The sequence below is a fragment of the Haplochromis burtoni genome, unplaced genomic scaffold (genome assembly GCF_018398535.1).
Source record: "Haplochromis burtoni strain Fernald_Lab_line unplaced genomic scaffold, NCSU_Asbu1 Contig_291, whole genome shotgun sequence".
Taxonomy (NCBI): domain Eukaryota; kingdom Metazoa; phylum Chordata; class Actinopteri; order Cichliformes; family Cichlidae; genus Haplochromis; species Haplochromis burtoni.
The window spans coordinates 228,880-242,838 of NW_024582652.1; the positions used below are offsets into that span (position 1 = coordinate 228,880).

At 46.7% G+C, this 13,959-nt stretch overlaps 1 protein-coding gene across 2 annotated transcripts in view; it reads left to right on the forward strand.

Moving 5' to 3' along the window:
- The window catches only part of fars2 (phenylalanyl-tRNA synthetase 2, mitochondrial), a 128,508-nt gene that overhangs the window by 21,764 nt on the left and 92,785 nt on the right, over positions 1-13,959 (forward strand). Inside the window, exons 1-2 of one of the 2 annotated variants that reach the window (XM_014339417.2) lie at positions 5,626-5,729; positions 13,142-13,464. In XM_014339417.2, the coding sequence (XP_014194903.1) occupies positions 13,160-13,464 (305 nt within the window). In that variant the 5' untranslated portion in view covers positions 5,626-5,729; positions 13,142-13,159. Of the gene's footprint in view, positions 1-5,625; positions 5,730-13,141; positions 13,465-13,959 lie in introns of those variants that run through there. The other variant, XM_014339421.2, reaches the window with a different exon arrangement.

Consider the following 13,959-nt stretch of genomic DNA (forward strand, 5'->3'; position numbering starts at 1 on the left):
ACAAACACCTTTCATCTCAATTACATTTAAGCCGTACAGGTTTCTCCGCTCGCGCGGGCGGCACAGAGAGATGAGATGTTTTGTCTTGGACTCGACTCGCCCAGGGATCCAAAGCCACGCCACCTGATTGGGTCACAAAATAATCATCATTCTGATTTTGTCTTGATTGAAATCTTGATTATTTAACATCATGTTTGACTTGAAGCGGTCAGCGGTCAGCGGTCCAGAGTTCCCAGTCTGAGGGTTCAGCAGGGGCGCCCCCTCACGTTGGTCTGTTAGCTCAGAACGTTGGAACCGCCCAGTCGGTCCATGATGGCGGCAGGGAGCGCAGATGGAGACGCTGTAGCCCTACCGCCACTGTTGTGTGTCTGACGGCTAAACGAGCCACGCCCACAGCACCGAACATGGCGCCTCTTTAAGTTGCATTTCTACGATAAACTACACATTTGAAAAGGCACCGTTTTTACTTTGAAGGCAAAGAGTCCCCCCTAGCAACCAATAGAGGGTTTTGATGGTTGCAGGTAGCGGTTGCGGAACACCCGTGTTTCCCTAGTAACCAGTGGTTACCAGGTAGATCTTGAATGGGCCTTTAGCCATCAGTTTGACACTGATTGCCAGCAACCTCCAGTAACCAGTCAAAACCAGTAAGGGAACAATACTGGCTGTTGACCAGTCTCCAGGTCTGAGGCCTAAAGCACGCCAGTGGGTTAGGGTTAGTAAATCATGTTTCTCCACGTGTGGCGACGCTGCAGTGCATCGTGGGTGATCATTTTTTACTTTGCATACTCCTGGCAGTAATGCCTCATCTTCGTGTTTCTGTTGCATTCATGAACTTTAAGAAGTAGGATAGTAAAAAGAGTTTGTTTACATTTAACCACTGCGCATGCTGCAACAGCTGCAACAGCTGCAACAGCTGCAACAGCCGCGGTTCTTTACATATGTTCTTTAAAAATGTGCCACCCAAGCACTAAATTAAGAAAAGAAACCTAGCTGAACCTCGGGGGCTAGCGGGGATGAATCCTCGTGTGAGAGATTTGTTTGATGTTCTCCATCTGCTCTCAGACTTCAGTCAAATTAAACTGAACCTGCATTATTTTTGTCTTTATTTTGCTAAAAGTTTAGTTTCTTGCTAAAGTTCGTGCAGCTGGGTGTATCTGCAGCAGCACAGGTCGGACTCGGTGTCCTGCAGGGCTCTGCAGCTACACACTGATAAACACATCCGGCTGACGGCGCGGCGCCGGTCACCCGATGGGCTTCGTCCATGCTCACGGTGGTGTTTGTGGCGTCCTCTGGACTGTGGTGGCCTGTGAGCTGGATAGACTCTGTCGCTGTCATAAGCTTCAGGTCTTCTGACTCCGTGCAGATATTTCCGGCTCTGGCAGTGAAGGTCGTCGGCCCGCTGTACGGGAACTTCAGTTAACTTTGTGTTTTGCCGGCTCCACATATTCCAGCTGCTGTTTGCTGAATCTGACAGATCGGGGGAGAAAAACCGAGCTTTGAGCTGCCACAGCAGAGGATGATTGATTCGGATCGGCCCTCGCTGTCCCTCAGGACGGCGACGGCTCCGACCGATCGATGCACCGACCGACCGGCCTCTTACATTCATAAAGAAGCTCCGAGCTGCCGCTGCCGGACTGGATTTCCATGAAGACAAAGAGTTTGCCGACGGCACAGAGCCTCCATGTAATATTAATGAACGATGAGAAGGAAAAAAGGAGTATTACAATGAAAACAAATAAATCAGGGAGGATAAATAATGCTCATCTACGAGCTCCGCTGCTGTTTCATTCACAAACTCCCTCACATGAAGCCGGCACTGCTCAGGTGTTTCAGGTGTTTCCTGCAGTGCCGCAGTGACCCGGAGGCTCCTGGAAAGGGTTTTTAAAGCCATGATTAAAGCTGACGCAGGTTTAACTGGACGTCTGTTCTTCAAAGCTGGTTTCAGTCATGTGACTGGTTCAGGTGGGAAACAGGAAGCTGGAGGAGACTTTTTCTCCTTTTTCTTCCATCATACTCAGAGTGTGGTGAAGGCAGCTTCTCCCGAGCGTCTCCCCTCATTTAACTGGACTCAGAATAAAAGTAAAGTTTCTGTCGCTGCAGAGAAGAGTGTCTGTGTGAGCAGAGACGACAGCAGACTGCAGGAGAGGAAGAACAAACAGGATGATGGACGCTGAGCTGCAGTACTGTGCAGTAGTGACAGTCTCACAGTGCAAACCTCTGGTTACGCTGAGAAGAAGAACTGCAGAGTGACAAACGGCTCCTGATATGAAGCGTATCACATCATCTGTAACATGGTGATGGCAGCATTATGGGCGTGATCCGATGTGTTGGCGTTTTTCCTACACCATCATTGTAGTGTTGTCCAGGGTCAGTGCTGCAACTGACCAATCACATTGTCTGGATATTCAGTTAGCATTAGCCAATGAGTTAGCTAATGCTTTTAAAAACTATCAGTACCAAACCAACACGAGTAACCTAAATTTGGCTAACAGCAAACCAGATGTCATCGTGTATTTATTGTATGTTTATTTATTTTTATAGATTAATAAAGGAAAGACTGGAATGCTTCCCGTTTGTTCCAGAGTTTTAATCGTGTCCAAATTCATGGGCTGCATCCTCCTGAGGACCCGGCCTTCGTGGTCTACGTGGGCGGGTCCTCAGAAGGTCGGGTAGGCCGGAAGCAAACAGCGGTGAAATGTGACGGTCTATCTTTCTGATTAGCGTCACCGCTGTCTCGGTGGAGTTTAATAAACTCGGCCGTCTGCTCCTTGCTGACGTCACAGTGGCTATAGGCTGTGTTTTAAATACCACCGTGATGCTAAATCTATGATAAGAACTCTACCGCAGCCTCATACGTGGGACCTTCAAAAAGCTACGATGGTGTTGAAATCAAGCTGAAAGCTTTTAAGGGGAGCGTTTGCTAATATTTGCACGGTGGCTACGTCCTTGTTTCCACACTCTGCGGCGTGAGCAGCGGTTTGTTGTTTATCTCAGTTTAAAACAAAGCAGTTTGGAGGCACATTTTACTTCCCAGACCATCAGTTTTATTTTGTTTTTCTTGTTAGCCTCTCCTGACAGCTCACTTCTGCTCTAGCATCTATAAATCAAGCGAACCTTTAGCCTTTGTGAGCACTGTGTGTGGGGTGCTGCTTCAACAGATGCAACAAAGATGGAGGAGGAGGAGGACGAGGTGACAGTGTAGGGGGGTTAAAGAGAAGCTTGGGGAGGAGGAGGAGGAGTGAAGATGGATGCAGGGTCGTTCCGGGACGTGCTGTTTTAAATAAACGTTGCTGTATCGACTACAGCGCCTGTAAATCCTGCTGCAGCCCGGCCGCCCCACAGGCACACTTATCATGACACACACACACACACACACACACACACACACACACACACACACACACACACACACACACACACACACACACACACTCTGATGCATAGATGCTGCAGTCGCGCTGCTTTATGGCTGCATATATACAGCGTGTCAGGCAGATAACTGTCCTCCTTCACACCGCAGGTCATGAAATAACCGACGTTCCTCAGCAGCAGCAGAACCACGCGCACATGAAAAACTTTATCAATCAGTCAAACTTTATTAGTATAACACATTCGTACAGGTCAGCATGACTCAGAGCGCCTCGCGGGGGATTTATTAAGCCGATACGAGGACAGATCAAATGTAAACACAACAGTGTGAAGCTGGAAGTCAGAGTGAAACGAAGGAAGGTGGATTAAACTCGACAGGATGCTACAAATCTGAAATGATTCACGAGCGTTTTCTGAACCATCCATCAGAGTTTGGGCAGGCTCGTTTCCCTCGGGCAGATCCAGGTTTCACTGCGTTTCTGTGATAATTAACTTGAGAAGATTTGAAACTTGCTACAGATACATGATCCATAAAGCTTACAACCTATTATTGCTAAAGAACACACACACATTGTGTTCAGGAAGCACGAACCTGAGCAGTGAGTCGCGCCACACTGTCCTGAAGTCTCGCTCTATCGTATGAACTGTATGTCAGAGCTGCATTAACTATTCATGCCATTCAGTGAGGAGCTGGAAACGCTCCTCAGGGATTTGGGTCCATGTTGGCACAACAGCCTCACAGAGCTGATGCACATTTGTTTGCTGCATTTGTGATACGAATCTCCTGCTGCACCACAGCCCAAAGGTTCCTGAGGTCCGGTGAATTTGGAGGCCATTTGAGTGCCGTGAGCTCATCATCATGTTTTAAAACCAGGTTTACTATCTGAATGTCGCAGCAAAAACTCATCAAGCCGGGCGGCGTTTGGTGAGCTGTGTGAATTGTAACCTCAGTTCCCTGTTTTTAGCAGAAAGGCGTTGAACGATCCTCTGTAAACCCTAGAGACGGTTGTGTCCGTAAATCCCTGCAGTACTCTGTCGAGCTCATCTGGGATCAACAACCATACAACGTTCAAAGTAACTGAAATCCCATTTCTTTCCATTCTGATGTTTAAACTTTAGCAACTCCTGAGTTGGTGCCATGTGATTAGCTGATTAGATATTTGTGTTAGCAAGCAGCTGAACACCTGATACCTGCTGAAGTGGTGAGTGTGGTGTATACCTCAGTGTGAGTGCAGTAATAGCAAAGCTGACTTGGATGTAAAGTTCCATCAGTGTCAGATAGATGCTGCATAGCTAATTTACAGCTAGCTGGCTAACTGCCACCATGTTGGCTGTTACTTTGGAAAGCAAGTGTTACTTACACATCTTTGCTTTCTGCCACTGACGTCTAAAATCTTGTGTAGTTTAGTTGAAATATGTGTCATGGATCAGTTTAGCTGCTGAAAGTAGCTAGCCAATTGTATCCGAGTTTGCCGGCTAGCTTTAACTTAGCTGCGGTGCCTGATGTTAGCTAACCTGATGTTAGCTAACATCAGGCGCAATAAAGACGGCCTTTTGTCCTCTTGTGTGTCGTTTCGTGACATTTGTGATTAGTGAACTCTATTTCTAAGCTAATACTAGCTAGTGTTGCTAACTGTTGGAGCTAAAAAGGGAAATAGAGGTGTTCTGAGTGGGTACGAGTGTCTAACCCTTCACTCAAATTTATTGTGCATCGTACAGAAAAGACTCCACAGGCTGTTGGAGGCAGCCGAGAGATTCGGGGAAGATCTTATTGCATTAAAATAGTTAGTAATACATGAAGAAAATGTTAAAGTGCACGTTTATCATGGCAGTAGACTAGCCTAGAAGGTTTAGTCTCTACAAAGTAAGATAAAAATGATATACTTAGTCCATTATTGGGTGCATAATTTACTGTAGACATAAAAAAAAAATCATGTAGTCATGCATCACAGGGTAACATCTTTAAAAATCTGTCATTATAAGGATAGAAGTGAGTTTAATGCTCCTCTACGGCTCATAAAAGATGTTAATCGATGTGTATTTTTACTGCGTTAAACCATCACCCCTCTGCATTTCATTCAGGGAGAATAACGGCGAGAGGCGGGCGTCCCAGGTTGTGTAACTGTCTGTGCTGACGAGTGAGTTGTGTGTGTCGTGAACAGGAAGACAGACGTGAGCCGCAGGAAGTGGTCACAGTGCCAGAGAGGGACTCCCTCTGATGGGAGGGGGCGAGTGACACTGATGCTCCTGCAGAGGCGGCGAGAGAGAAGCCACCTGCTCATTCACACGCCGTCGGGTTTCCATCACTTCAGAGGACATCACATGACTTCTGTTCATTTCCTGCAGAGGAAACAAAACAGGTCAATAATTGGGAAAGACGCCATCATTGCCCCGGAGCCCTCCCGCCTACGGCTGCCACCATCAGGCCGTCACTGTGAAGTTTAACCTTTAAAAATAACCTTCGTCCTCTCATTAACGTTGACACACACAGTACAGACGCACACACAGACTCGTACAGAAACAAATAGATAAATGAATTCGGGAACGTGCCAGACGTCAAAAGGTCCCTGAGTGTAAGCACCTGTTTACATGCAAGCTGTCCTCAGACGTGTACAACATATACTTATAGTTTTATTTAGATACAGCCGGACCTGAATCAACCGTCTTCAGTTGGCTAATTTACATTTTTAGTGTTGGTAATGTCACTGTGTTGGTTCGTGTTTGATGCAAAAATATTCCACTCCTCTGACTTTGACTGCTGCCTCTGTCTCCATCTTTGGTTTCTGCACAGGAATAATAAAAACTAAAGTGATCACTCAGGCTCCTGTATATGCAGCAGGGTTTGGATTAAACAGGATTCAAATGAACGCTTGGCCAGCTGGTTGCATTAGCAGTTAGCATTAGCCTGTGAATGGGAACGGCAGTGATGCTGCTGTAGATTAACCTCTACAGCTACGTTCCTATGCTCACCTCCAGCTCTGTGTAGTGACCATAACAATGAGATCAAACCAAATCAGACCAAAGTAGCAGAAATTAGTTTCCTCTGAAGGGAGTCTGGGCTCCGCCTTGGACTGGATGAGGAGCTCGATCTTTTCAGAGCTCAAAATAGAGCCACTACTCCTCCACATCAAAAGGAGGCAGTTAGATGGTTTGGGTATTTGATTAGAAGGCCTCCTAGGTGAGGCATGTCCTACCAGGAGGAGGCCCTGCAGCATCAGGGCCTCCTGTATATAGCATTTGTATTTGTATTCTATTTTTATCTTATTGTATATTTATTTTATTGTATTCTACTGTATATAGTATTTTATTCTATTCTGTACAGTTGTGTACTGTATTTATTCTTATTGTATTCTAATTTTTGCCTCATAACTTTTGCACTGTCCACTTCCTGCTGTGACAAAACAAATTTCCCACGTGTGGGACTAATAAAGGTTATCTTATCTTATCTTATCCTTCTTCTGGAGGAGGCGGCTGCAGCAGAAAATGGATGGATGCTATTCGCCTGTAACTTTCCTAAACAGCCTTTCATTCTCCTCAGTGTTGAACTTCATTGCCTCGCTCTTTCAGGATATTCTCAAATGGTGATTTGATTGGCTGCTGACCACTCTGCCGTCTGCAGAAGTTGAATTTCTCTCACCTTTAAGCGCAGCCTCGGTTTAGCTGAGGTCACAGAGCGTCCTGCCTCGGATGGACGTTTGCTGGATGAATTTATGTCCTGTCCGTGCGCACAGAGCGGTTCCTGCTCGTACAGGTCAGGTACAGTGCGTCTCTGTGCCTGCAGGCCTCTCGCTGCTCCTCTCTCCCTCTGCAGTGTGTAATTTACCGCCTCTCTCCATCACGGCGTCACTTTTTACAGGCTGAATGAATCCCTCTGCACTAAAGCCGCTGCTGGAGAACGCCTCTGTGTGCGTTTGTGTGTCGCTTTACGTCTTCGTGTCACTCGCACGGCGCTGAATTTCACGTCTGACTGACGTCCGTTTCATCACGTGCGCCTGCGCGTGCTTGTTCACGTGACACTGTAACCTCGGCGCCCGTCGGGTTTGTCTGAGGCGCCGTGTTTCCCGCTGTCTTCGTTTTTTGTCACATCCAGACTTCTTTTCTCCGACTTTCTGACGCGCGTTGGACTTTTTTCCCTTTCTTGTCGTGTTTGGACGGAGCGCCGCAGCGCGTCCTTGGCGCCGTCTCTCTTGCCACCTTTCTTCAGCTGGCAGCTTCAGAAGTCACATCACAGCTTCACCGTTGGCTGCAGCCCGATGCTGGTTAGTCAGAACAACTTACTGGCAGCCAAACAAGGGAATTTCTCAGCAACTTTCACACATGATGAATCATGTTTCACTTCCTCCATCGCCACACATTTTATCTGCAACAGTAATTTGTCACATTTCTCTTGTTGGATACTTTATTTGTTCATTTATTAAAGAAACAGCGGAGTGTGGAAACGGTTTTTACCCACCGCCGCACACAGATTGGACTCTCTCCTTTGACTCAGCCACTCGTGTGCTCATCTTTAAAAGACTAATCTTGGTCTGAACCTTAAGCCTTGCTCAGAAAAAGACGTGTGGGAAGTTATTTTTGTTGTTTCAGTACGTGTTCCTTCTTCTGAAGCCTGTGCTGAATTTGGAAAAAGGGTGTTTGTATACACGCCTCCCTCTGCTGGGACTCGGCTAAAGAGTTTGTCCAAGTCTCTTGATCGCACGTGGACATCGCAGGCCTCTGCATGTGAAAGTAATGAAAGCTTGAGTACGTCAGGAAATCAGAGATTGTTTGTGACAAGCACATTTGTGAATCGGGCGTCTCAGCAGGTCCACCAAACCTCCGCCTGACCCTCATCAATCTGCTCCTCCTGTGGGTGGAGGGTCGTTTCGACTGATCCCGATTTTGGCTCGATGAGTGACAGGACGTTGGTGGGTGGATGGATCCTTCAGGCACACTCTCGACCGTTTTAGTTTGCGACAGCAACCCTCACTCTAAAGCCAGTCCTCCACCTGCTGCACCTCACAGAGGACCTCCACGTCAAAGGGAGGACTGCAGATACCCACTGCAGTCTGAGACGGAGGACTTGGAGTCTGTCCCAGTGTGCACTGAGAGTCTGGAGGGTCAAAGTGGGGAAAATCTGCAGCTCTGGAGGAATAAACTCAGCAGCTTTGTGATCTCTGTGCTCTTCGCATGAGGCAAAAAGGACGACGACTCACAGTGTCGTGGGAAACATCTGGGTTTAAACAGAAGTCTTATTGGGTAAACACCTCCGAGCTGGAGGGAATCATCGTTTCCCTGAAATCATCTGCTCGGGGGAACGAGTTCCTGGCACTCTCTCCATCCTGTTTTCCCAAATTAAATGTTCCAGAAGGTCAACAGCCGTGTCAGAGTCTTCTCAGACACACCGACTCCAGCTGTTAAACATCCTAATCTGTGTGTGTGTTTGGACACGGCTCGGGGTGAACGAACATGGAGCTGCGAGCAGAGCGGCGTGTTTACCCGTACACAGCCGCTCTGCCACAGGACTCATTAAAATTTGATCTGATCTAATGTTTTGCTTTGCTCGACTTCTCGACTCTGTTTAAAAAAAATCCTTTCCTTCTTTAGAGTCTCTCTCTTCCTCTCTCTGCTCTCGGGTACATTCATTTGGTCACTATGATGAGTGACCTTTGACCTCACTCAAAGGTCACTCAGGTGTGTAACCTGAAATAGAAACTAAGAGCAGCTTTTTGTTTTGTAAAGGCTGAAGATTGAAGTGATATTAAAACATAAAGGAAATGAAGAAACACGAACGTTACAGTCTGATGTTTGGTTGACCCATCCACCAACCCCACCTCCTCCTCCACCTACAGGGAGCTCTTTGAGGTTTTGCTGAGACCTTTGAACTCTTCCAAACTTCAGACCGTCACAGCCAGATTAAAAAAGCTGAAACGACAGCCTCACAAAGCTCATGAGCCCAACAGGAAGTGTGTCCATCGTTGTTTTCATCGATTGGTTCTGATCTTCTGACAATCTTCTCGTTGGGGATGATTCTTCATTTTCACACTTGCTGATGCTGTTACACTAATACGATTATGATGGATTTCTTTTTGCCACAGTCAAAAATCAGAGGCACTACCAAAGCGTTGTGTAATGTTGTTTATAACTCCAGAATTATTCTAAAATCACAATAATTTATTTCCTTCTCTGGAAGCTGCAAACTTTCGTTCAGCCGGCGGTCCGTAAAGCGCCTCATGTTTCCATCCGTCTGTGGTAACTGCAGCTTAATGCCAGCTCTGCAGTTTATTACATAAACCATGTGTATTTACTCTACATGTGTGTCCGTGTGTGTGGGCGCTCATATGTGCATGTGTGGCGGCGGCGTTTGGCGCCATGGGAACAGGCATATGGTGCTGATCGCATGCTAGGAAGGTCAGCTCCGACGAGAGGAAAAAGGAAGAGACGGAAGCTGAGACGGAGGCAAGTTTTGGACACATTTTCAGAGTGACGCTCGAGAGAAGAAAGATGGAGGTGTTGTGTCTTAAAAATCATTAGACTGAACCCCCACAGAGGGACAGCGGCAGGTACGCCCACTGCAGGGCGACTGGATAGGTCACATGACCTTTAGTCAGAAGGATGACAGACGCCTTCACGTTTCTCTCAGGTCCACAGAGAGATTGAAGATTTTACTCATTTTACTCCAGCGTGTGGCATTGATCAATAAATCAGTAAAAAGCTGTTTCAAAGCTTTGGTATAATGCAAGAGAGCATCTTTATGAAGCTCAGCAAACCTAATAGAACAAAAGAAAATGATAAAATCAGTGTAACAAAAACCAATCGGTGCAAATATCAGGATGTTATTAAAGTGACTTGATCGAATGGCCGACCTGGACTTTATGACATGTTGCATTGCAGTGATCGGGAAAGTATCACTGACTAAACCTGGTCTGGGTCGAGTCAGAGCTAGGCTGAAGCTGGAAGATGCTTCCTTTCAAATCAAGTCTCTAACACTTCCTTTGTTATAACATTTCTTTTAGTGTTTGCCAAACAGGTCAAAATGACCTATGAGGAAGTGGATCTGAACCTGATGCTGACCCCAAACAGGTCACAGAGGAGGAGGAGCTTAAAAAGATATCAGAAGTTATTGGAAATGGGAAGAGTTCAGTACATTTAAGTCATTGGTGTTTGTGAACATAAGCAGTTAAAACATGGACGTAGTTTCCAGGTTTGAAGGCGATACCTGTGGTCGGGCTTCAGAAAGGAGGATTATCCAGGGTAGGCTCGTTGGTTAATGACTTTAAATTGACACGTCGTTAGCCAATGAGTGTTTGGTGTCACAGTTAAATTCCCCTCCAATTTCAAAACACTGATATGGGGAAAACACTCACCTCGAGACTTGAGAACAGGATGCAGTAACCCAGAGGGTGGCGTCCTCTACGTCCATCGCTGATGCTGAACAAGAAGCTTTTTAGTTTCTGGTCTTGCAAAGATTGTTGCTGGCCTGGACTGTGGAGGTGAACCTGCTCAGCAGCTACCTCCTTCAACAGCTTAGTCTAACTGTGTGATTTAAGATGAGGTAAGATGCCCTTATTCGTCACAGAGTTGTTCACATTGTCACAGCAGCAGAGTGGACAGGGCAGTATATATTAATGCTGTTTGAGTAATAACTAAGTGTTGTCATCAGTAAAGCTCACACAGACATCCAGAAAGTAATTTATGAATTACAGATTCCACGTTATTAAAACATGTAATAGAAACATAAGAGGACCCGAAACGCTGCCCTGAGGGACTCCACATGTCAGATGTTAACTTCTTGATCATTTATCCTTGAAGCCTTGACTGTCTGAGGACAAATATGAGGCAAACCATTTCAGGTTGGACCCACACTGACCTCCCATCATTAAACTGATGCTTGTTTTCCTCTCTTTGCCCCTCAGGCTTAATGTTTCAGTTCACAGAAGTGTATTAATATCTATGATGCTGACAGTAAAGCCCACAAACACATTAAAGCTCCACAGAGAGGACGTCTGTTCTGGTCTTTGCATAACCTTTCCTTTAGCGCCAGTTTTCAAACAAATTATGAACAGTGTGTACAAGACAAATCATGGTCGAGCTACCGTGACCTTTACCGAATATATTAATGCTCCTCTGAGGAAGAATTTGTTGATTTGTCGACTTTTATTCTATCTTTGTTTGGTACTGTCTGGCGTGATGAACGGTGAAGCCTGTGGGTGATTCAGGCTGTGTCACCTCAGAGTAATACCTCTCGACTCCATCATCCTGTTAAAGTCAGAATAACCTTGAGATGTGTTTTCTGGAAGAAACAGGTTTGTGTGTGTGTGTGTGTGTGTGTGCATGTGTGTGTGTGTGTGTGTGTGTGTGTGACCTGGTGTGGCCTGTACGGTTCAGTATAATATGACACCAGCTGCAGAGGAAAGGTAAAAAGCTTCTTGGATTTAGGAACAATAATCCTTTCTGCTGCAATGCCACTGCAATGCAACACTCTTTAGTTATCTTCAGATGTGTCTGCAAGAGAGTTAGGTGTGAAAAAGTGGGTTGTGGTGTGTGTGTGTGTGTGTGTGTGTGTGTGTGTACAAATATTTGAGGGGTGTGGGTAAAAGGGCGATTGTGTCGCCTCCTGTCAGAGGATAAATGATGGAAAGCAGTAAAAGGATGGCGCCTCGTTTTAACCTTTGCTGTTTTCGATGTTTGTCCATTAGTGCAATTATAAATGAAGCCGGCAGCCGCAGCGCTCACCTGATCTGACCTCCGCTGAGACGCTGCCGTTTTACTTTTATGCTTCTGATTCACGTCCTCCTCATTTCCCTCCCCGCCCTTTTCACCGCAAATGATAAATTTGGAGACTGAAGCCTCTTTGATTGATCGGCGAACACCTGAACCCGGCAGCAAACAGCAGGCAGTCGCAGTCAGAGAGGAGCGGGTGAACACGGCGGAGCATTTATGAGCTGAAGAGACAGATATTTACCTCAGGAGTCGGCCGAGACCTAAGCAGACCTTAAGAGAAGCAAATATGAGTAATCAGATGGAGAAACACGTGATTCTGTCCCTGCTCATTCAGAAATTGAGCATCTTTAGGAGTTTTGCTGCCCTTTAGTGACCCAACACAGCCCCAGGAAAGCTGTTTTCAATGCACTGATGGCATATGATTACATATTATTAGTATTATTATCAGTTTAACAGGAATAGGAAGGGAAGAGGCAGTCCTGTCAAAGTCCAGTACCTGCTGAGATTCACTCCGACTCTGACTGCAGATGGATCTGAAAAATGAACAGCTATGAGGTTATAGTTGTTATAGTTTCCCCGAGAGTCTGATCACCACAAACTGACTTGGCTCAAAGTCGGACTGCGACTGTTTGGAGACGGGCTGCCAGGTGAGAGGCAACCTGTGCAGTCATCGTGCAGTGTTGCACACTCGCAGCCTGCTGCAGAGGAGACAGACAGGCCACGCCCATCGCCACAAACAGATTGTTGCAATGTGTAGATGATCTGTGTTTAGCAGCAGCTGTTTGGAGACTGGTTGCCTCCCACCAGGCGACCGGTGCGATCAAAAGTGCAACATCTTCCATCTCTAGGTGACCTTGTTGCCTGGCGACATCTTTTGTTTCCTAGTTTATTTCCTCGTTGCTTTCCAGGCTGTCGAAACACAAACAGACCTTTAAACAAACGTCCTTCGCGTTTTTCAGGTGACGTTTTCATGGCGGTAAAACTACAGCTGATGTTTGTGGCTTTTTTGATGTGTTTATAACATGAAACCAACATTTTCCACATATTTATTGACCTTGTTTTGTCCTTGCAGCTTCATGGATTTGTCATCATGATATTCGCCCCGTCAGCCCTCCCTTATCTTCAGCCTTGGCCCCGCCCTCTTCTTCGCCACCTCCTGTCAGAGTTCTGGCCTAATGGCTGCGCAGCGTCATGGAGACGGCTGAGCACGAAGGGCCACGCCCCTCAGTCTGTGATTGGTCAGGACTCGGCGCAGGTGTTAGGCCAGTCATACCCGCGTGATGACTTCACCAACGTCACTCCAAAGATCTTGGAAAAGGTGGGCCGCAACCTCCACAACCAATCCCATCATCCTCTCTGGCTGATCAAGGAGCGCATCAAAGCTCACTTCTACAGGTAGGCAGCGAGTGCGGTCGTCAGCCAGGTGTTCACGGATTACCTGGGAGCTGATGACGGCTCAGGATCCTCGTCTCTGCTAACAGCAGTGCGTCCTCCTCTCGGTGTTCTCCTCGTAGCGTTTCTGTGTTCAGTTTAAATGCGGACTAACTCTCTGCAGGCTCCGTGGGTCTCTGGGGACGGCCGAGTGTAAATTTGGCTGCAGTGAAATATCGTTAAAGCTTCTGCTGATTCTCGCCATCAGAAATCTAACACAGCGACAGCGAGCGCATTAATGCTGCATTCAGAAGTCATTAAGCAGTCACTGCGAGTGTGAGCTGACATTGGTTTATGGCTCTGCCTTTTAGCAGGTCGTGAACTTTAGTCTTTAGAAAAGCCTGCGTGCTCTGATAGCAGCAGATGACGAGGAGACCCCAGAGCTGCTGGGTGATCTCCACGCTGCTCCTCGCTGCTCCTCGTTACTCCCACTTTCCCTCTCCCTTGTTCCCTCCCTGA